At 36.4% G+C, this 25,514-nt stretch overlaps 2 protein-coding genes across 3 annotated transcripts in view; both read left to right on the top strand.

The window, feature by feature from the left end:
- Nucleotides 1-316: 316 nt before the first annotated feature.
- On the top strand, nucleotides 317-1,531 carry LOC128223228 (52 kDa repressor of the inhibitor of the protein kinase-like). Its single transcript, XM_052932518.1, has one exon. The coding sequence runs from the start codon at nucleotides 317-319 to the stop codon at nucleotides 1,529-1,531; it is 1,215 nt and encodes a 404-aa protein (XP_052788478.1).
- A 2,190-nt stretch (nucleotides 1,532-3,721) lies between these two features.
- LOC128224098 (14 kDa phosphohistidine phosphatase-like) overlaps nucleotides 3,722-25,514 on the top strand; it is a 76,417-nt gene continuing 54,624 nt past the window's right edge. The window contains exons 1-2 of one of the 2 annotated variants that reach the window (XM_052933758.1): nucleotides 3,722-3,797; nucleotides 4,354-4,560. In XM_052933758.1, coding sequence (XP_052789718.1) covers nucleotides 3,758-3,797; nucleotides 4,354-4,560 — 247 coding nt within the window. In that variant the 5' untranslated portion in view covers nucleotides 3,722-3,757. Of the gene's footprint in view, nucleotides 3,798-3,980; nucleotides 4,050-4,353; nucleotides 4,561-25,514 lie in introns of those variants that run through there. The other variant, XM_052933759.1, reaches the window with a different exon arrangement.

Genomic DNA, 25,514 nt, shown 5'->3' with positions numbered 1-25,514 from the left:
TTTGTTTACTATCGTCTGTCTGTACGTCCATCCGTCCGTCCGAAACGATTTTTCTAGAATTATCTCAAAAATGTTTAACACTGAAATATTTTGCTTTACATGACATTTGGAGGCAAACAACGAAAACTGAATGGTAAATGGCTATTGGAGAACAAATGGATGTGGTATTCTAAGTCAAAGGATGCGATATATTATGTGAACTGTTGCCTGTTTGGAGGTACTGATGGCCGAGAGAAGACGTTAACATCTGGTATGACTGATTGGAAGAACTTGTCATCGTTGGTTAAACGTCATGAAAATGAAACTTGTCATAATAATGCTTCCGCTCGAGCTGAAAGTTATCAAGACATACAGTTTGGAAAAAAGTGAGTCTATTAACAAGAAACTGTCGGACTCCGCTAGGACAACAGTGGAGAACAACAGACATGTCTTGCATAAAATAATTGAAATAATAGTTCTCTGTGCAAAGCAAAACATACCACTACGAGGGCATACGGAGGAAACTAGTAATTTCTACGCAATACTTACTGCATTTGCACAAAATGATGAAATTCTGTCGGAGCACATAGCTAGCGCACAATATAATGCCAAGTACACTTCCCCTGACATCCAAAACGAACTTAATGACAGTTGCGCTGAACAAGTCAAGGAAAGGATTCTTAGCGACTGTCGGAACTGTCCATACTTTGCAATAATTGTCGACGAAGCTACCGATAAATCAACTAAAGAACAGTTGTCGTTCTGTGTCAGATTTGTTGACAATAAGGGTACAGTAAGGGAGGAATTTTTGGGCTTTGTTCTGTGTGCCTCTGTCAAAGAAATTGAACTTTGTACCAATATTATGTCATTTCTCCAGGAAGCCGACCTTGATGTCTTAAAAGTTCGAGCGCAGTGTTACGATGGGGCATCAAACATGTCGGGGAAATATCGAGGAGTTCAGGCTCTTGTTCGTGAAAGATCACCGCATGCTAACTACGCACACTGCAAAGCGCATTGCCTGAATCTCGCGTTGGTTCACAGCTCCAATATCCCTTGTGTTCGAACAATGATGTCAACTGTCCAGGACATAAGTTTTCTGTTCGATTACTCTGCGAAACGACTAGCAGCTTTCGTGGACGAGTTGTCTCGAGATGCCACCAATAAAGAGGAAATGGAGCAGCGAACGAAACTGCGTACTTTGTGCGAAACAAGGTGGTCGAGTCGCGCCGATGCCCTGGCGACTTTCAGGAACGCATTTCCCGTTGTAGTTCATTCGCTTGAAACACTAAATGACGACGGAGATAACAAAGCAGGGCAGTATCTAGCAGGGATACTTTGCTTTGAATTCATTATAGCATTGATAGTGGCTGAACATGTGCTTAGTTCCACGGTTGCATTAACAAACCTATTGCAAAAGGAAGATAACGATCTATTGCATGCAATTGGTGAGGCTAAGGTCGTCATTCAGCTGATGAACAATGAGCGAAACGACCCAAAAGTGTGGGGCGCCCTCTATGAAAAAGCTACAAATGCACCGCGGAATTTGATATAATCCCGTCGAGACCAAGAAGGGCTGGTAGGCAAAATCACCGCGCTAACCCGGATGTAGATACAGTTTCCGACTATTGGAGAATAACACTGTTCAATGTATTCCTTGACCATTTGATACAGGAAATGGAGACCCGCATTTTAAGCAATGAAGACCGCTTCACGGCACAGTATCTTCTGCCAAACCGATTGCCAGGTCTACAAGATGAAATGCTTCCGTCCATATATGCCGCATATGCTCCAGATCTCCAGCATTCGTTTGAAGCTTTCGGTAACGAAGTTGCGAGGTGGAGAGTTCGGTGGAATATCGCGGAAAGTAGACCACCTCGGCTCGAAGATACGCTCCGACAGACGAGCAAAGATTTGTACCCGTGTATTTATGACATTCTTGGAGTACTGTTGACAATGCCACCGACATCAGCATCATGCGAACGATCGTTTAGTGCTATGAAGCGAATCAAGAACTATTTGCGGTCGACCATGAGCACAGACAGGATGTCATCGTTGGCATTACTGCATATTCACAAGGACATGGACGTCGACATTAATAATGTTATAAATACATTCGCTTCAAGGAAGTGCAGGAAGCTTAACTTTTTCTGAAGCAAGTGTAGCCGGCCTTTGCTACAGAAAGTGTTTGATTTGTACGATTACTATCTAGTTCCGGTCTCTTAGTCTGATTACTTTTATTGACATGGTCGGTTATGAATACATGTAATAAATATATTCTGAATACAGTACGGAGAGTTTTTCAATACTCGTTAATTTATTTTTTGTTGAAAATTTTAACTGCTTTAGAACAAGTATGGAATATACTTTTCAGCTTGACAAAAACTGCAAAATTATAAAATTTATTTTTCTTTCAAAAAGTGCTCCAAAATACAGCTGCGGCGATATAGGATTTCAAAATTTTTCGGGGGGCATGCCCATAAACCCCACTAGAACAACGGGGCCTACACATTGATTTTTGCCAAGCTACGCCCCTGGTTGGTGATAACGCGAATGTACGATGGTGAAAACACGATCGCATTTTCTCCCACCTCAGATAATAAGAAGATCCAATAATTTAACCATGCTAGATATTCTTATCTTGCCCACGGGCGAAGATAAAATGCCCGTATGAAACTCATTTTAGCACATTGTAATTACCTCCCTTGTTGATGACTGTCGTCAGTAGCATCAAGGAAATATTGTCTTATGGTAATATTTAGAACGCTAATTAATTATTTCTCGCTTCAACTGCCACCATAAAACAGTTTTCATGCACCATTCAAGAAATAATGCTTCATTCTCCTTAGAACTATTTAAAAAGACCGATTTGACTATTAACATTAACTGGATCACTGCGCGTATATCCATGACAACACGTCACGTGCCATCGCATATCCATACGCAATTATTTTCCCTAAGCAAAAAAGAGTTCCAGCAAAAAATACATTTTTACTTAATTTTGTTTAACTGAGGTGGGAGAAAAAGCATCTACCATAGCCGCTCGTATAAGATAGGTTCATCCCGACCCTCGCGCAGGGTGTTTTGCGGAAACTCGGTAAACCTCGTTTCCGCAAAACACCCTACGCTCGGGTCGGAATGAACCTATCTTACACACTCGGCCATGGAAGATACTTAAAATCATCATCGTACTGTCGTATTATCGCGTTTTTTTTATCGTAGTTTCGTGATTTCGCGTTTGTAAACATCATCGTACTATCGAGTATCGCGTTTCAGATAAACACATGCCTAACGGCCTTCCGTATAAATGTGATTTATTTTTGTCTTTCATAATTTTGAACATTGTATATACAGTATAGTTGTGTTTGAATGTCGTCGTGTTTGTTATTGTTTGAATGAGAAATATATACTTATACGAGTGTAGAATCCATTGAAGACCACATTGTCAAGAATATACTTATAATAATAATAATAATAATTATTATTCATTTATTTATTTATTTATTAATTTATTTATTTATTTATTTATTTATTTATTTATTTATTTATTCATTCATTCATTCATTCATTCATTCATTCATTCATTCATTCATTCATTCATTCATTCATTATTTCATTTCATTTCATTTCATTTCATCCATCCATCCATCCATCCATCCATCCATCCATCCATTCATTCATTCATTCATTCATTCATCGTCTAGCTGTCAAGGGAGATCACTGCCTAGGAGATAAAAGAAAAAAAGTGTGTTGTAACCGTCAAAGCTCCTATCAAACCCTGATGATATTGCAGAAATTCAACATTTTACAAAGACAGGCTGGTAATTTAGTTATACGCAATGTTTTGTTTAAGTTGTCCTTATAGGTACAGTTCATATACAATCATGTTAATACTGCAACATGGTCATCTTATGACATTATTTACTTTTGCCAAAAACTTTTGAATAAATTATATACCTGGATTATGATCAGGGTACCATAGGCGCTTAAGAAAAGAATATGGTTATTGGAAACGCACAGAACCATCAAGGAGTGTATGTTCACTGTTACTCTTACACTTATCGACTACACTCGTAATAATTTTTTTGTCTACAATTACAACTTTGATTGAAAGTGTTATTTCACTAAAGTAATGGTACACATAGTTTTAATACTGCACGAGGAAAACTAACATTATTTTAGTTGTAAGGATACTGTGACACAATTAAAGGACATCTCATACTGGAATAAGGATTTCTTGAGAGTGTACCTCACACTTAATTGAAATTGATGAAAAGGATACTGAACATTTGAGCGATCCTGAAACACTATTTTACCCAACAATTTTGCTATTCAATTGGATTTGTTTATTTGTTAAACCTTTCAAATTCTTTTCAGCAAAGTATACTCTAAGGAAAATGGCAGTGTCACAAGCAGAAATAATGTCGGCAGGAGCTTTAAAGAATCCGAAACTTAAAGCGGTTGCAGATGTGGACATTGATAAACATGGAAAGTTCAAATATATCCTTATTAAAGTTCATGATCCAGAAAAAGAAAGAGAATTTAAACACATAGTGAGAGGATACAGCAGAGCTTCATTTCATGGTAAGTTATCTTTTGCTACATGTAGATATCTAAAGCCTGTTATTTGGTTACTTATTTCAATTTTGTCAAGGACTTCCATGACACAGAACATCTGAGTCCTTGATAAACAGTACCTGTTAAGCTGAGAATTAGTGTTGTTCCAATGATGGATTATAACTGTTTATGAACCAAAAAGGTCATTATTGGTAACTTTATATTTATACTAATTTTAAAGTGCTTTTTTAATATAATCATTAGGCTCCTTCTTTTCTCTTCTAAAACAGGTCTTAATGTTGCAACCTACACTAATACCGAAAACTTAATTTGTATTTAATTTAATAATAAATGAAAGATAAATAAAGTAATACAATAATCAAAAGGTGTTTGTATATGAACAAAAATGATTGATTATTAATTGATCATTGATCGATTTCAATCTTCGATTATTAATATTAGTAAAAAATTGGTCTGATTTCCACATCTTTTTGGACTCTGTAAACTTACATTAACCTCCCTTTTGTCAACTTGATGTCTTGATAGTCCCACAACCCCCAGTTGAAAATCTCTCAGGAATAACCCTGATTTTGTACACACACAATGCATGTATAATATTCTTTCCCAGGAAAAATGCCATATCATTGGTAAATTAGGGTTTCTTTTCATCATGAATAGCATTAATACAATGTATATTAAGTAATACTTCTTTCTCTTGCTTTAAATTACAAAAATATGTTGATCCTTTTTCTAACTTTCTGACATAGATTGCTTTATATTTATCAAATGTATACATGCACAAAAATATTATACAGAGCTTCTCAATTAATTTCTGTATATATGTCTAGAAATATTTGTACTAATGTTAACTAAGTATTTAACTAAGTGTTTCCTCCAGGATTGATAAAGGGCATTGATTTTATCTTTTCTAAAAATGCACATAGAAGCATGACAATGCTTATACTTTCCTGAAATTTTAATATTAGTTTTGCAGTTATATTAATATTTTTGACTAAATTATCTGACTTAAAAGCATTTGTATGAACCATTAGATTACAGGGGGTGAATCTTATTTTCCTAACATTCAGCTCAGTTGTTTTGAACTCATCTTTCTTAAATTTGTTTGAATATGGCATGGTAACATCTTAGAACTAAATGACATTTTTAAATCACTTTCCTTGATGTCACTTATTCTAAATAGAGCGATGAGCAAAAAATTCCAGAAAAGGTTCTGACAAAATACCAGTCTCCCCCAATTTGTCATTTTAGTACATTGTAGACGTAGGGAACATTCTGATTGAAAATGTTACAAAGAGCAAAAAAGTCTGAATACAAAACAAACTTCATCATGAAAATTTCACATAAAGATGAAGATCTTTTATCTTTTGATGAGCCTGTTCTCTACTGGTGATGTTCCAATAATTGACTGATATATGCTAATTAGGTGAATACAGATTATGAAAATACCTGCCATCTGCTCATTACACAAATGCACAAGACACTGCCAATTGACAATGTCAAGTCAGTTATTGACAACATTTCATTGTTTCCTATAGCTTATAATGTAGGGTAAATTCTATATGTCAGATCATCCATGATAGAATTGCTGCCATTTGTCCAAAATTGGTGAGATTTTAATTTCAGAGATATTTTTTTATAAGAAATGGATAACACAGTGATAAAACAATGCTGAACAGTAATTTAATTCATAATATCAATTATTTATATATATATATTTCTTTGGCTAGAATGAAACACTTTTATTGAAATAAACCGATGCTACAGAATTATTCAAACTACTTTTAATCACTTGCGGCAATGACATCAGTTTACATATAAAGGATTTTCCTGGTCTTTTTCTTATGTATAACATCTTGAAGAATAACGAAGATAGTGTAAATCTTAGGGTTTTTATACCAAATACAAATACCTTGGTGAAAGTTAATTGTAAAGATGAAAGAAAGATTCCGATGTTGTAGATCCTATGCTTATTAAATGCAGATTGTAACGTGAGTAAACAAAACTAATCCGGTTTGCAAAAACGCTTGAAAACAAATGCCTAGACGATATCCGTGAAAAAATTCAATAAGGCACAGGCAGACCATAGTCGACAGCCAGGCCATAGTTCCATAAACAACAAGAGAGACCATAGGCAATGATGACACTGTAATTCAATAAAAAACAATAGTGAAAAGGCACAAAATACACAAACTGCCAGCGAGCCCAAGAATAACTCACATTAATGTATTTTCAATGCGAGAAAAATCATGAAAATTGCTTCCTTGATTTATCCCTAATAATGTTGTCTGAAAATCAAGCGCTATAACTGATTTACTTAAAAAACAATCTTGGTACATGCAAAATAAAACTGCTTTAAGAATGACTTCGGCAGAATCACCTAACATAAATATTTACATAAAATTATGATTGTGCCCACTGCATGGTTGCTCTCTAGAATGTATTGTGATCATTGCCCGCTGTATTTTCTCAGTTTCATAAATGTTCATGTGCATACATGTATTCATCTTTGAGAGAACAAGAGATATTACCGTTACAAGATATTTCTCTGCAAGGCGATATTCATACGTGTAAACTTATAAGTATTAAAGCTCTGTAGAATATGTCAGGGTTTTTTTCCGGCAATTTCTATAGCCGGTATTCGGTCATGTTCCCAATGGCAAAAAATATCTTTTTTTCCCAATTTCCGAATAAATATTCCCAATCTGGAGTTCCAAAAATTACGAAAGAAAAAAAGAGAAAGTTGACGATGAAAATATAAACAAAACAGTTACTTTCCCTACATGCAAGCGTCTATTCACAGGGGGGTACACGTATTCCGAATCTGCAAGGGTTTAAGTGAGGTTTTGGAGCTTGATATGCAAGATGGCGGCGAAACCATGACGAAATAGGATTTTTAGAACCTGTTTTCGCCTGGTAAGTGGTATAAAGTATATATTTCAAAAAAATCATGACGCGCATTCGGCTCAACAATTACTATGCCTCACTCGACTTTTTATTTCATGCGTCTAGGTTACGGAATAAAAAAGTTATTGAAGGAAAACCTTCGGCCAGTCCAGGGCTTTTTCTGACCATTTTGGGAAAAAGACCCTAGACATTTTGGGAAATTTTGCGTCGTGAAAATGCCGAAAGTGGGAAATTTCATGGTTAAAAGAAATAGCTTTCTAGTCTCCTGCGAATTAGGAAATGATTTAATATTAGTTGATTTCCCTTTAAAAGACCCAAAATGGCTGAAATATCAATCCTTGGGTGTAAATATCTATTGCAATAGACATGATAGATAATATTTCATACTGATCTCTGAATGTGATGAAAATCAATGATTTCCAAGTTCAATTATCAAAAAAAAATTACATCACATAATTTATTAGGATGTTGAAAATGAACCAGTACTGGAAAAAAAAGACTTTCTAAAAAAAAAAAAAAAAAAAAAAAATATTATTTTTTATTGGGATTTTTTTCTGAAAATTGGGAAAAATATCTTATATTTTGCTTTGGGAATGGGTCCGATAGTCGGACCCGTGGGTACTATAGAAAAAGCCCTGCAGTCTGTTGTTTACAAATGTGGGAAGCGAGATTTTGATACTTTTTAGGACGTATAAGTTTCAAAAACACATATGTTTGCAATTGTTTCTGCTTTAACATTATTTAATTGTGGTATTTTAATTTCCTGACATTTCCTTTGCTGTACAAGAGCCTTCATGGTAATTTTATTTTGGTTTAACCACCTAAATGTGTGCTGAAAATAGTTCAACCACCTTTTGGCATCTGCACTGAAAGACACTTTTATAAATGAAAACAAACTGTGTGACAAATTAAAGTTTACAATTTATTTAAGTTCAGCAGTTATTTGGTATTTTTCCATTAAAAAAGATTACTGGGTATGTCTACCATGCAGGTAGAATTCATTCTTTATGCGTGATTGGCTAGTCGGCGTTATCACATGATATTACCGAGGTAGGTGTATAGCTTAATTATGTCACCCTATTAGAGTAAGCCTTAATAGCTCAGTAAGTAAGACGCTGGACTTCAATTTTGGTGACGCGGGTTCGAACTCGGTCTCTGACACAATTTTTTTTTTACATTTTGTTACTTTTTTTTACAATTATGATATCAAAGCGTAACACATTCTATTAGATAATTGTCCTGAGATTTGTTACAGAAAAAAAACTTTTTTTGGTGCCAATCTGTGACACAGTCCCTTTAAAGAGTTAAAACAAGTGCTTAAACAATGTAAGGTGCTAACAGAGTAAGTGAATATTATGTTGAAAATACCAATGCTATTCATTTTAATATTATATAAATTTTATCCTTTGTAATTATTTATGAAGAATTTCCCAATTTTGCCAAAATTGACATGAAAATTCCCAATATCATGGGTATAGGTCATATTCCCAAAATACCGAAAAAAACTAGAACTTTTGAGTAAGAGATTATGTTTCAAGTCAAGGGTTTGATAATGTTAGATCATACTGAATAAGAAGTGTGAAAGCCTTTGTGCTAGTAGCAATGAGCGTTTGCACTAGTTATTGTTTAGCAAAACTTCTACCTTGGCCATTGCTCAGAAACAATTGAATGATATTCACATAAAACTAAGGATATATTTCACTAGTGACAATATACACATGTTAATCATGGCCTGTAAATATGCCTACTTAATGTTATGCCCAGCTACATTCGCTGAAAATATACTGTTGAGTTATGCCTTGCTACAATAATTGAAAATATACTGTTGAGTTATGCCCTGCTACATTGACTGAACAATGTACTGTGAGTTATGCCCAGCTACATTGACTGAACAATGTACTGTGAGTTATGCCCAGCTACATTGACTGAACAATATACTGTGAGTTATGCCCAGCTACATTGACTGAACAATGTACTGTGAGATATGCCCATCTACATTGACTGAACAATGTACTGTGAGTTATGCCCATCTTCATTGACTGAACAATGTACTGTTGAGTTTTGGCCAGCTACATTGACTGAACAATGTACCGTGAGTTATGCCCAGCTACATTGACTGAACAATGTACTGTGAGTTTTGGCCAGCTACATTGACTGAACAATGTACTGTGAGTTTTGGCCAGCTACATTGACTGAACAATGTACTGTGAGTTATGCCCATCTTCATTGACTGAACAATGTACTGTGAGTTATGCCCATCTTCATTGACTGAACAATGTACTGTGAGTTTTGCCCAGCTACATTGACTGAACAATGTACTGTTGAGTTATGCCCAGCTACATTGACTGAACAATGTACTGTGAGTTATGCCCAGCTACATTGACTGAACAATGTACTGTGAGTTATGCCTAGCTACATTGACTGAACAATGTACTGTGAGTTATGCCCAGCTACATTGACTGAACAATGTACTGTGAGTTATGCCTAGCTACATTGACTGAACAATGTACTGTGAGTTATGCCCAGCTACATTGACTGAACAATGTACTGTGAGTTATGCCTAGCTACATTGACTGAACAATGTACTGTGAGTTATGCCCATCTTCATTGACTGAACAATGTACTGTGAGTTTTGCCCAGCTACATTGACTGAACAATGTACTGTTGAGTTATGCCCAGCTACATTGACTGAACAATGTACTGTGAGTTATGCCCAGCTACATTGACTGAACAATGTACTGTGAGTTTTGGCCAGCTACATTGACTGAACAATGTACTGTGAGTTATGCCCAGCTACATTGACTGAACAATGTACTGTGAGTTATGCCCAGCTACATTGACTGAACAATGTACTGTGAGTTATGCCCAGCTACATTGACTGAACAATATATTGTGAGTTATGCCCATCTACATTGACTGAACAATGTACTGTGAGTTATGGCCAGCTACATTGACTGAACAAATGTACTGTGAGTTATGCCTAGCTACATTGACTGAACAATATACTGTGAGTTATGCCCAGCTACATTGACTTAACAATACACTGTTGAGTTTTGCCCAGCTACATTGACTGAACAATGTACTGTGAGTTATGCCCAGCTACATTGACTGAACAATGTACTGTGAGTTATGCCCAGCTACATTGACTGAACAATATACTGTGAGTTATGCCCAGCTACATTGACTGAACAATGTACTGTGAGTTATGCCCATCTACATTGACTGAAAAATACACTGTTGAGTTTTGCCCAGCGACATTGACTGAACAATATACTGTGAGTTATGCCTAGCTACATTGACTTAACAATATACTGTGAGTTATGCCCAGCTACATTGACTTAACAATACACTGTTGAGTTATGCCCAGCTTCATTGACTGAACAATGTACTGTGAGTTATGCCCAGCTACATTGACTGAACAATGTACTGTGAGTTATGCCCAGCTACATTGACTGAACAATGTACTGTGAGTTATGCCCAGCTACATTGACTGAACAATATACTGTGAGTTATGCCCAGCTACATTGACTGAACAATGTACTGTGAGTTATGCCCAGCTACATTGACTGAACAATATACTGTGAGTTATGCCCAGCTACATTGACTGAAAAATACACTGTTGAGTTATGCCCAGCTACATTGACTGAACAATGTACTGTGAGTTATGCCCAGCTACATTGACTGAACAATATACTGTGAGGTATGCCCAGCTACATTGACTGAACAATGTACTGTGAGTTATGCCCATCTTCATTGACTGAACAATGTACTGTGAGTTTTGGCCATCTACATTGACTGAACAATGTACTGTGAGTTATGCCCAGCTACATTGACTGAACAATGTACTGTGAGTTATGCCCAGCTACATTGACTGAACAATGTACTGTGAGTTATGCCCATCTTCATTGACTGAACAATGTACTGTGAGTTATGCCCAGCTACATTGACTGAACAATGTACTGTGAGTTATGCCCAGCTACATTGACTGAACAATGTACTGTGAGTTATGCCCAGCTACATTGACTGAACAATATACTGTGAGTTATGCCCAGCTACATTGACTGAACAATGTACCGTGAGTTATGGCCAGCTACATTGACTGAACAAACGTACTGTGAGTTATGCCTAGCTACATTGACTGAACAATATACTGTGAGTTATGCCCAGCTACATTGACTTAACAATACACTGTTGAGTTTTGCCCAGCTACATTGACTGAACAATGTACTGTGAGTTATGCCCAGCTACATTGACTGAACAATGTACTGTGAGTTATGCCCAGCTACATTGACTGAACAATATACTGTGAGTTATGCCCAGCTACATTGACTGAACAATGTACTGTGAGTTATGCCCATCTACATTGACTGAAAAATACACTGTTGAGTTTTGCCCAGCGACATTGACTGAACAATATACTGTGAGTTATGCCTAGCTACATTGACTTAACAATATACTGTGAGTTATGCCCAGCTACATTGACTTAACAATACACTGTTGAGTTATGCCCAGCTTCATTGACTGAACAATGTACTGTGAGTTATGCCCAGCTACATTGACTTAACAATATACTGTGAGTTATGCCCAGCTACATTGACTTAACAATACACTGTTGAGTTATGCCCAGCTACATTGACTGAACAATGTACTGTGAGGTATGCCCAGCTACATTGACTGAACAATGTACTGTGAGTTATGCCCAGCTACATTGACTGAGAAATATACTGTGAGTTATGCCCAGCTACATTGACTGAACAATGTACTGTGAGTTATGCCCATCTACATTGACTGAACAATGTACTGTGAGTTATGCCCATCTACATTGACTGAATAAATGTACTGTGAGTTATGCATAGCTACATTGACTGAACAATACACTGTTGAGTTTTGCCCAGCTACATTGACTGAACAATGTACTGTGAGTTATGCCCAGCTACATTGACTGAACAATGTACTGTGAGTTATGCCCATCTACATTGACTGAACAATATACTGTGAGTTATGCCCATCTACATTGACTGAACAATGTACTGTGAGTTATGCCCAGCTACATTGACTGAACAATGTACTGTGAGTTATGCCCAGCTACATTGACTGAACAATATACTGTGAGGTATGCCCAGCTACATTGACTGAACAATGTACTGTGAGTTATGCCCAGCTACATTGACTGAACAATATACTGTGAGTTATGCCCAGCTACATTGACTGAACAATGTACTGTGAGTTATGCCCAGCTACATTGACTGAACAATGTACTGTGAGTTATGCCCAGCTACATTGACTGAACAATGTACTGTGAGTTATACCCAGCTACATTGACTGAACAATGTACTGTGAGTTATGCCCAGCTACATTGACTGAACAATGTACTGTGAGTTATGCCCATCTACATTGACTGAACAATGTACTGTGAGTTATGCCCAGCTACATTGACTGAACAATGTACTGTGAGTTATGCCCAGCTACATTGACTGAACAATATAAGTTGTGAGTTATGCCCAGCTACATTGACTGAACAATATACTGTGAAGTATGCCCAGCTACATTGACCTAGAAATATACTGTGAGTTATGCCCAGCTACATTGACCTAGAAATATACTGTGAGTTATGCCCAGCTATATTGACTGAACAATGTACTGTGAGTTATGCCCAGCTACATTGACTGAACAAATGTACTGTGAGTTATGCCTAGCTACATTGACTGAAAATATACTGTGAGTTATGCCCAGCTACATTGACTTAACAATACACTGTTGAGTTTTGCCCAGCTACATTGACTGAACAATGTACTGTGAGTTATGCCAAGCTACATTGACTGAACAATGTACTGTGAGTTATGCCCAGCTACATTGACTGAACAATATACTGTGAGTTATGCCCAGCTACATTGACTGAACAATGTACTGTGAGTTATGCCCATCTACATTGACTGAAAAATACACTGTTGAGTTTTGGCCAGCTACATTGACTGAACAATATACTGTGAGTTATGCCTAGCTACATTGACTTAACAATATACTGTGAGTTATGCCCAGCTACATTGACTTAACAATACACTGTTGAGTTATGCCCAGCTACATTGACTGAACAATATACTGTGAGTTATGCCCAGCTACATTGACTGAACAATGTACTGTGAGTTATGCCCATCTACATTGACTGAACAATATACTGTGAGTTATGACCAGCTACATTGACTGAATAATATACTGTGAGTAATGCCTAGCTACATTGACTGAACAATGTACTGTGAGTTATGCCCAGCTACATTGACTGAACAATGTACTGTAAGTTATGCCTAGCTACATTGACTGAGAAATATACTGTGAGTTATGCCCAGCTACATTGACTGAACAATGTACTGTGAGTTATGCCCTGCTACATTGACTGAACAATGTACAGTGAGTTATGCCCAGCTACATTGACTGAACAATGTACTGTGAATTATGCCCAGCTACATTGACTGAGAAATATACTGTGAGTTATGCCCAGCTACATTGACTGAACAATATACTGTGAGTTATGCCCATCTACATTGACTGAACAAATGTACTGTGAGTTATGCTTAGCTACATTGACTGAACAATATACTGTGAGTTATGCCCATCTACATTGACTTAACAATACACTGTTGAGTTTTGCCCAGCTACATTGACTGAACAATGTACTGTGAGTTATGCCCAGCTACATTGACTGAACAATGTACTGTGAGTTATGCCCAGCTACATTGACTGAACAATGTACTGTGAGTTATGCCCAGCTACATTGACTGAACAATGTACTGTGAGTTATGCCTAGCTACATTGACTGAACAATGTACTGTGAGTTATGCCCATCTACATTGACTGAACAATGTACTGTTGAGTTATGGCCAGCTACATTGACTGAACAATGTTCTGTGAGTTATGCCCAGCTACATTGACTGAACAATGTACTGTGAGTTATGCCCAGCTACATTGACTGAACAATGTACTGTGAGTTATGCCCAGCTACATTGACTGAACAATGTACTGTGAGTTATGCCCAGCTACATTGACTGAACAATGTACTGTGAGTTATGCCCAGCTACATTGACTGAACAATGTACTGCGAGTTATGCCCAGCTACATAGACCAAACAATGTACTGCGAGTTATGCCCAGCTACATTGACTGAACAATGTACTGCGAGTTATGCCCAGCTACATTGACTGAACAATGTACTGCGAGTTATGCCCAGCTACATTGACTGAACAATGTACTGCGAGTTATGCCCAGCTACATTGACTGAACAATATACTGTGAATTTTGCCCAGCTACATTGACTGAGAAATATACTGTGAGTATAATGCCCAGCTACATTGACTTAAAAATATACTGTGAGTTATGCCCAGCTACATTGACTGAACAAAATACTGTGAGTTATGCCCAGCTACATTGACTGAATAATATACTGTGAGTAATGCCTAGCTACATTGACTGAACAATGTACTGTGAGTTATGCCCAGCTACATTGACTGAACAATGTACTGTAAGTTATGCCTAGCTACATTGACTGAGAAATATACTGTGAGTTATGCCCAGCTACATTGACTGAACAATGTACTGTGAGTTATGCCCAGCTACATTGACTGAACAAATGTACTGTGAGTTATGCCTAGCTACATTGACTGAACAATATACTGTGAGTTATGCCCATCTACATTGACTGAACAATATACTGTGAGTTATGCCCAGCTACATTGACTGAACAATATACTGTGAGTTATGCCCAGCTACATTGACTGAACAATGTACTGTGAGTTATGCCCAGCTACATTGACTGAACAATATACTGTGAAATATGCCCAGCTACATTGACTTAAAAATATACTGTGAGTTATGCCCAGATAATCACAGAAAAAAACATTTGAGTTTGAACTTTTTCTTTCAAATGCTTACCTGACTTAATTTTATTCCTTCTTTACTAAGATAGATGGCTCATGAAACCTCATCTTTGAATAGTTGTCCCTTTTTTTTTCTTGCTGACAATGCATCACATGACCTATTGGATTATCACATGACCTTTATAATCCCTTATTGTATATGGTAGGGTATACTTAGCACTCGCCCACTCGCCAATGTCGACCTATTTCCGATTTGGGCGACAGAAATTCAAAAGTAGTCCGAATAGTATGCTCCCGGTCGCCAAGAAATACCTCTTGCAAATGGGTACCGGGCACCGGGAAATAGAATAATTGCGATAGCCAATCACGCATCAGAAAAATCCAATATGGCCGCGCCCATGTAGACTTATGAGGAAATTTCTTGACGGCATTGAGGCTTGCAAGGCCGAATTACAAAAGCATTTTGAAAAACATGAAAATATTAAACAGCCAGAGCTTAAATACTCCCTTATATGGTCGAACTACCACACATTGCCGACCAATACCCATCATGTTTGGTTCGTTTTGAGTACAGTACATCTGCTGGTTATGTGAAATATTTTTGTCATTACTGTTGACAGTTTAAACATGAAACTAGTGATACACACTAAAGGTCCCTTGGTATTCCAAAATGTAAAGAAAAGCCCTTTGAAAACTGTGAGACAGCAAACATTTTGAGAACCTTTACAAAGCTGCCTATGACAACTTACTTGTATTGTTTTGAACCTGTCATTCCCTAGTAATAAACAATGGGTGAGTCAGTGATTTGAATTGGATGTAAATAAAATGCGTATACAAAATGTTGGGCTGGTGGGTTTGATGCTGGGCTGGTTAATTTAAAAAGCTACAGGGCCCAGCTGGCTATAGTGGTCTGGAAAAGTTAAATTATGTCCCTGGTATAGGTTTACTGTAGATGCATGACGTCGGCAGCCTGAGCAGGTGCTCTGTAAGGGCGCAGATGCTTTTCATTGGACCTATTTGCAGTTTTTTAATTGTTAATAGTTAAGGTTAACCTTTTTCATGTCGCAGAATTGAAATAGAGACCCGTAAAAAACCATGGCATGTGTGTTAGGAAATGGGCTTTTACGATATGTGATAATAGTATGAATGTCAAGTCATACTCTAAGTTTAATCAAACAAAGGGAAATAGTTGACAATGTTAAGTATTTAAATCTATGAAGGCAGAAGGCTGCCCATGCTGCACTCCATGAGGCATGAAGTATGCTTCCAAAAAAGGACAGGGTGCAGCACCCCTTTATAACACAGCGCTAAAACCATAATCCTGTTATATATATATTTACTAGGTATGAGCAGGAAGCCACTTTACTTCAGCACAGGATGGATTCAACCACAAGACTGTGTATTAATTACAAAGTCATAAAAGTCCTTTGTAGGAATGTGTTTTCTGTAGGACAGCCTCTTAAGTGTTAATGGTCCTAGTTTAGAGAAACATTCCTAAGGCGAGCAACTGAAAGAGTTAATGGTGCTTTAATGTGGTCATATTTCAAGAAAACTTAGTGGTACCAAATAAAAATATTGTTCTGAAACTCAGCACTCTGAAAGTACTCAGATCAAAGTTTTGCCCAAATCTCACACATTGAATTGAAAGGGATAATGCTTTGGTATGCTTGCATCAACAGACAGGCTTGGTACATGAATTATTTTACTCATGTATATGATAAGCCAAGCCCATCTACAATAAGCTGAATCCAGAGAATATTGTTTCTTTTATAATCGACAAGATGATTGTTAATTGGAGTGAGGTACCTAATTGTATAATTATTTCCTAGACTCTGTTCAAAACTGTAGAGGAAATCAGATGGTTTCCAGATGACTTACAAACAATTTTTACCATAATGATTTACTGCTGTATGACCCATAGGTATTTGGTTTGTCTGATTTACTACATTACGACCTGACATTTCAGAATTCCAAGGATAGATAATCGATTGATCATAGTTCTGTTTGTTCTGTTTCATGTAAACAGTGTTTATGTATTCTGGCACCATCAACGACATCATTGATAGGCATGATTGTTACATGCACAGGTAGTTCCATGATTGGTACATGCAGAGGTAGTTCCATGATTGGTACATGCAGAGGTATTTTCATGATTGGTACATGCAGAAGTAGTTCCAGGTTTGAGCGTTAAAGGGGACACCAGTTGGGCGCACGCTTAGAAATAAGAAAAAAAAGAGATAAAAATTGGATTTGACATGTACATTTAGAATTAAATCTAAATATTGCAGCAGGAAATATTTGATCTTTTATTTGCATTAATGACAAGTTCCATTTCATCTTTATTTTGATAAGTATCAAAATCCCTCTCAAGTTTTTTTGTGATCATAACATGACATCAGGCTTTCAGATAAACATTTTGCAGAACATGATGAAAGGCCGAGAATTGCATTTGAATGGGCTCATAAGCTTTAATTGTTTTTGATTTATTGAGACTTTTCAGATGTTTGACTTTTCTGTGAATAGTTTTGAGGCATTAAAATGAAATCCAGTTTATGAACAATTTACCTTACAACTGTCATTGCAAATTTTACAACTTGCAAAATATTTACACCTAGCAATTGTTTGTTAATTTTGGAACACGCGTTTGGGGGAAAAAGTGTGAAACTATGACCTCGAGGGAGCCATAAGGTTTTGTGCATGATTCATGTACTTGGTACCGACTATTGTGCTCGACTCCTTGACTTATTCAGGTTTCAATGCAGCGTAGGTATATTTTATATTGAAATAGAAGGAAAAATGTTCAGGACCAAGTTCCGACCTCGAGGGACCCCCGGTTCTCGAACGACCGCTTGTTGAACGACCTCAGTTTTACTGTATCATGTGTTACTTTAGTCAGATATAGGAGGTTAGTTGTGTATGTGGGGTTAGAAGTATATTTGGGGTTAGAAGTATACTTCAGGTTAGAAGTTTATTTGGGGATAGAAGTGTATTTGGGGTAGAATATTGTATATTGGAGGCTAGTTGAATATTGGATGTTAGTTGTGTATGAGGGTAGAAGTATATTTGGGGTTTAGTTATATTTTGGGGGCTAGTTTAATATTTGGGATTAGTTGTATATTGGTGTTTAGTTTAATATTGGGGGTTAGTTGTATATTGGTGTTTAGTTTAATATTGGGGGTTAGTTGTATATTGGTGTTTAGTTTAATATTGGGGGTTAGTTGTATACTGGTGTTTAGTTTAATATTTGGGATTAGTTGTATATTGGTGTTTAGTTTAATATTGGGGATTATTTGTATATTGGTGTTTAGTTTAATATTGGGGGTTAGTTGTATATTGGTGTTCAGTTTAATATTGGGGATTATTTGTATATTGGTGTTTAGTTTAATATTTGGGATTAGTTGTATATTGGTGTTTAGTTTAATATTGGGGATTATTTGTATATTGGTGTTTAGTTTAATATTGGGGGTTAGTTGTATATTGGTGTTTAGTTTAATATTTGGGATTAGTTGTATATTGGTGTTTAGTTTAATATTGGGGATTATTTGTATATTGGTGTTTAGATTAATATTTGGTATTAGTTGTATATTGGTGTTTAGTTTAATATTGGGGATTATTTGTATATTGGTGTTTAGTTTAATATTTGGGATTAGTTTTATATTGGTGTTTAGTTTAATATTGGGGATTAGTTGTATATTGGTGTTTAGTTTAATATTTGGGATTAGTTGTATATTGGTGTTTAGTTTAATATTGGGGATTATTTGTATATTGGTGTTTAGTTTAATATTTGGGATTAGTTGCATATTGGTGTTTAGTTTAATATTTGGGATTAGTTGTGTATTGGTGTTTAGTTTAATATTGGGGATTAGTTGTATATTGGTGTTTAGTTTAATATTGGGGGTTAGTTGTATATTGGTGTTTAGTTTAATATTGGGGATTATTTGTATATTGGTGTTTAGTTTAATATTTGGGATTAGTTGTATATTGGTGTTTAGTTTAATATTGGGGATTATTTGTATATTGGTGTTTAGTTTAATATTGGGGATTAGTTGTATATTGGTGTTTAGTTTAATATTGGGGATTATTTGTATATTGGTGTTTAGTTTAATATTTGGGATTAGTTGTATATTGGTGTTTAGTTAAATATTGGGGGTTAGTTGTATATTGGTGTTTAGTTTAATATTGGGGATTAGTTGTATATTGGTGTTAAGTTTAATATTTAGGATTAGTTGTATATTGGTGTTTAGTTTAATATTGGGGATTATTTGTATATTGGTGTTTAGTTTAATATTGGGGGTTAGTTGTATATTGGTGTTTAGTTTAATATTTGGGATTAGTTGTATATTGGTGTTTAGTTTAATATTGGGGATTATTTGTATATTGGTGTTTAGTTTAATATTGGGGGTTAGTTGTATATTGGTGTTTAGTTTAATATTGGGGGTTAGTTGTATATTGGTGTTTAGTTTAATATTGGGGATTAGTTGTATATTGGTGTTTAGTTTAATATTTGGGATTAGTTGTATATTGGTGTTTAGTTTAATATTGGGGATTAGTTTTATATTGGTGTTTAGTTTAATATTGGGGGTTATTTGTATATTGGTGTTTAGTTTGATATTGGGGATTAGTTGTATATTGGTGTTTAGTTTAATATTGGGGATTATTTGTATATTGGTGTTTAGTTTAATATTGGGGGTTAGTTGTATATTGGTGTTTAGTTTAATATTGGGGGTTTGTTGTATATTGGTGTTTAGTTTAATATTGGGGATTATTTGTATATTGGTGTTTAGTTTAATATTGGGGGTTAGTTGTATATTGGTGTTTAGTGTAATATTGGGGGTTAGTTGTATATTGGTGTTTAGTTTAATATTGGGGGTTAGTTGTATATTGGTGTTTAGTTTAATATTGGGGGTTAGTTGTTTATTGAAGGTTGAATAAGTTGTATATTGGAGGTTTGTTGTACATTGGGGAAGGTTGTATATTAGGGCTCAGATGTTGCAGACATCACGAAAACCATCCGTCCGACTAAATTTGTGATGGGGTCGGTCCATCTGACTGACAGTTTTTCACGGCCAGATGTAAAATAATACTCAAGATTAAACTTTATCAACTATCAAACACCGCTCAAAGTAAGAATTTTTTTTTTTGTTTAACAGAAAATCGCCTTTTATCAATGATATTGACAAATAACCATTTGTTTACGAATCTGATGTCGTTTTCCGGTAGTGTAGATGTCGGAATGCGTACCGCACTATGTCAGACACCATGCAGCATTTGCCTCCCTTTGTAATACATTGCCGAATAACGTTTACTACTGTGTATATATTATCGCGCGATGTTTTGAAAGGCTAAAATGATAAACTTTTGTCATGACATTGGAATTTTTTAAATGACAGTTCCAAATGTTCCAAACAATAATCTTATCCTTTGGAACATGTTATTCCATGACGAAACCGGTACTTGTTCGGTCCAAAAAATACACATTGCCAACAAATCGACCAATCAGAATTTGCATTATGATTTAGTGCGAGTGTCAAGAAATGGCTATCTTAAAATTCTATATTCCAGGACAAAACCTGGCAAATGAAGCTCTGTGAATTGTTATTTGTGTTCAAGTTTAACTGGTTGATATCTTAATACGTTTTTATTTCTTGTAAATGTAAATTTAGCAACAAAGGCTTTGACCGGACCGGCAAATTTTCTTTCGGACCGACAAAATATCAGAGGATGTTGGTCCAAATGACTGAGACTTTTTCTGTACTTTCGCGACGTCTGATGTTATATATTGAAGGCTAGTTACTGCGACTTTATAACGTTTTACATCCATAATGGGCAAGTTTTCAAATGCCTCCAACATTGTCAAATATGTATTTATACACTAGCCTTATTTCTGTATTCCGGACCTGTGTGAAAAGACACTAGGAAGAGCATTTTTAATAATAATTTTACCAAAAAATAGCATTAATGTTATCTTTAAACACTTAAGTGTATTGATACTTATATTAAAGGTCTTAAAATTAAGCAGGGGGTTAAAAGGGGTGTGAGAAAGGGTTAACAGGGGTGTAAGAATGGGTCAATGGGTGTGTGAGAAAGGTTAAACATGGATGTTATAAAGGTTTAACAGGGATGTTATAAAGGGTTAACAGGGGTGTGAGAAAGGGTTTACAGGGGTGTTATAAAGGGTTAACAGGGATGTTATAAAGGGTTAACAGGGATGTTACAAAGGGTTGACAGGGGTGTGAGAAAGGGTTAACAGCGGTGTTATAAAGCGTTAACAGGGATGTTATAAAGGGTTAACAGGGATGATATAAAGGGTTATCAGGGGTGTGAGAAAGGGTCAATGGGGGTGTGCAAGGGGGTTAACAGGGGTGTGAGAAAGGGTTAAGTGGGGTGTGAGAGGGGGTTAACAGGGGTGTAAGAGGGGGTTAACAGGTGTGTAAGAGGGGGTTAACAGGGGTGTGAGAGGGGGTTAACAGGTTGTAAGAGGGGGTTTACAGGGGTGTTAGTATGGGTCATCAGGGGTGTGAGAGGGGTTTAACAGGGGTGTGAGAAAGGGTTGACAGGGGTGTGAGAAAGGGTTAACAGGGGTGTGAGAAAGGGTCAACAGGGTTTCTAGAAAGGATTAACAGGGGTGTGAGAAAGGGTTAACAGGGGTGTGAGAAAGGGTTAACTGGGATGTGAGAAAGGGTTAACTGGGATGTTAGGAAGGGCTAACAGGGGGGATGAGAAAGGGTTAACAGGGGTGTGAGAAAGGGATACCAGGGATGTGAGAAAGGGTTAACAGGGGGTGAGAAAGGGTTAACTGGGAGTGAGAAAGGGTTAATAGGGGTGTGAGAGAGGGTTAATCGGGATGCTAAAAAGGGGTTTTCGGGGATTGAGAAAGGGTTAATAGGGGTGTGAGAGGGGGTTAACAGGGGTTTGAGAGGGGGTAAACAGGGGTGTGAGAGGGTGTTTTCCACTGCTCTTTGCTGAGCTTTATTTGAGAGATTCAGTGGAAGATGTTTACCCTTGATTTTTTAAAATCAGTCCGTATCAGAGATTGTTGTACAAAGTTGAAAACCCTGATATGTTTAGAGTTTTGAAAACACATGAACTCAATGAAAGCCTAACAAGAACTCTGATTTATCTTGTTTCCAAATGAATGTGTTTCTCTTCTAATCCCCGGAAACTGCAGATTTTCCACATTAGTCAGAGAGTCACAAACCAAAGTGCATCCAGAAGTAAAAGCCATTAACAATCTATTGAGCATTTAACGGCTATTGAGAATGTTTTGTTGCTGATTGATATTCCTTTTTGTTATGCTTCTGCTTGGATTTCAGGTAGGAAAATAAACTGAGCATGAGGGCTTTAGGGAAAAATGGTGTTTGTTTCCAGTAAAATACAGTCCGAAGTAATATAGTTTATCCTTGCAAGGGCATGAGAAGAGAACAAAATGTTTCTTCCTAGTTTACTGTACCCAGACTGACTAATGATAGAATGCTAACCTTGAAAGATATTAATGACAACTGCATTTCATTTACAAAATCGTAGAGTTTTGAAAATACAGCAACACATGTATACATTTGAAAAACGTTATGTCAAAATCTTTCATTTCGATTTGCTGGTTTTGTCAAACCTTTTTCCGCCCGGTACTAAATTTATTCCCTCTGTTTCTATGATGTAAATACCAGAGGGAACAGACATTCCGACCAGAATGTTAGGGGCTTGGTGCTTCATTTTGGGAATTTCCGCTTTGTCAAAGTTTTGTTATTTCAAAGTATTTACCCAGGTTAGGACTACTTCAACATAACGGGTTACAACAGTTTATTGTTTATTTATAATTTTATGATCAAGAGTTGCTGACTGCAACTTTTATAAATGTCAACAGGGCTGCTGAAATTGATGCATTGACATTTTTAGTTAATATAGTTAAAACATACAAATATTAATGGTTTTCCACAATCTGACCTACAGTCTTATGTCCAGGTGTTGTTCATGCAACCTAGCAGTAAACAAACTTATGATTACTGAGGCACTAAATAAACACATGGAAATCTCATTTTGAATTTGCCAGATTGAGTACATAGCTTTCTGAGTATACTCCTAAGTTTTGACAGTAATATAATGTGCACCTTGACTCTCAATTGTGTTGTTATCAAGAATAGCTGGGATAATTGTTTAAACTTGTTAATGCTGGTTTATTCTCAACTGGTAGGTCAAGAGGTAATGGGATTATGATAGTCCCATACAGTGGTATAATGAGTTACACTAATAGTAACTTGGGGGGGGGGGGTGTATTGGATATACACCCCTAGTGGTGTTATGCGATGTGAGAGTGAAGCAACAAGAAGTTGCTGTCTGCAGCATTGTATGGGTGTTTTTAATCCATTTCTTCAAATGTTTGTGTAAAAAAGCATTTATTTTCCTCACTGCTGGTGCAACGTTTCTCACTTATATCCAATCTTCTATCATAATATAGTAGAGACCATTAAATATTTAGCTCCCGAAACACGTTTATATGTTTCCCCCAAACAGGAAAAGAAAGAGTTAAGCGAGGATTGTGTTTGTTCGTCATTTTGTTTTTTCTTGTTTGTTGAAGTTATAAAAGTCATCGAATTATTCAGCCACCATTTTGTAATGTTTTCTGTGGGGTATAAAAGTGACAGGGATGGAATGACACATACTGCAAAATAACATCTGGGTAGGGATTATATACGTCATGCATGTGACTGCTCTGGGCCAATCAGATAGCATCCTTCATGGAGCTTAGATATAACGAAATATGGGTGTAATTAACAATTAGGCCTAAAAAAAAAGTATGTCTGTTTCGGGTAACCCGACCCTACCTTTAAAAATTTGCCGACCCTAACTATTTTTTTCCGTTTCTGAGCAAAAAAAATATTCATTAGCGAATAGAGAGTTACGAAGGGCGGATAAATGCATATTTTAATCAGAATTATTGTTTATATGATAAAACAAAGTCAGGCAATGACAGTAATGTAGGAAAGACTGACATGATTGTGCAAGAAAACACTGAACTTACGACAGATTTTGAAAAAAAAAAATCCCTACCTACCCTACCTAGAAATTTTGGGAAGGTTACCCTAAACAAACAATTTTTTTTTTTGGCCTTATAGAGATTTGAAGCAGGATATATTGAGGTATGCATCTGATATTAACACATCATGTACCAGAATACTGCAGTTACTGTTCAAATATACATAGATACTACTGTTTGTATAAAATCTTAAGCTATGGGTAATAAAATTATAAAGCACTAATGCAATGCCATCTTGCACGGGAGGGATGGTCAATTTGTACTGCCCGAACAGCGACTTGCCTGCATGACCAGTCAGTTTCATCTCTCTAAAGAGTATCATTTGTCACTGTTATCATCAGGAAAAACAGTCTAGACTGGTATATTGTTACTGAGTGTGAGTTAAATTATAGAGGGTTTGGTGCGTCTGACATACTATGTCTGACTTTTCGGTCAAAGTTTTCCTTCAGCCACATTGGTTTTTCATTCTCAATAAAGATTATTTATGTAGGAAATAGTTTTTGTTTTGGGTTTATATTTTTAAGGAGAAAACGATGTACTTTAAATCATATTTCCCTGATTGCTCCATTGTTTTTTTCAAATTTAACATTTGTTTAACTAACAAAAATTGTCTTCATGCAGGCCTTATTAATAATTATATGTTCTCAATCTGTGCACTTAATATCCTTGCTCACAGTTTCCATATTATGAGGGTGAAAAACAGTAATCCATCAAAGAAGACAGTTAGTTATTTGCAAATATCCTGGATAAGAGGATTCCATTTCCCAGCGAAATTGTTATGTTTTTCTCCTTCAGTGCTATTCTATTCTGTCTGAGTGCTAGTGTATTCTGTCCAAGTGCTAGGGTATTCTGTCTGAGTGCTAGTGTATTCTGTCCGAGTGCTAGGGTATTCTGTCTTGAGTGCTTTTGTATTCTGTCTGAGTGCTAGGGTATTCTGTCTGAGTGCTAGTGTATTCTGTCTTGAGTGCTTTTGTATTCTGTCTGAGTGCTAGTGTATTCTGTCCGAGTGCTAGGGTATTCTGTCTTGGGTGCTTTTGTATTCTGTCTGAGTGCTAGTGTATTCTGTCTGTGTGCTAGGGTATTCTGTCTTGAGTGTTTTTAGCTCTACTGGCCAAAGGCCAGAAGAGCTTATGCGATGGTAATGTGTACGTAGTATGT

This window comes from Mya arenaria, chromosome 17 (assembly GCF_026914265.1).
Source record: "Mya arenaria isolate MELC-2E11 chromosome 17, ASM2691426v1".
Taxonomy (NCBI): domain Eukaryota; kingdom Metazoa; phylum Mollusca; class Bivalvia; order Myida; family Myidae; genus Mya; species Mya arenaria.
This window is presented reverse-complemented; position numbering and strand designations above follow the sequence as displayed.

What these genes read in the sequence shown, in the direction of transcription:
- LOC128223228 (XM_052932518.1), top strand. Translation starts at nt 317, where the DNA reads ATGCTTCCGCTCGAGCTGAAAGTTATCAAGACATACAGTTTGGAAAAA.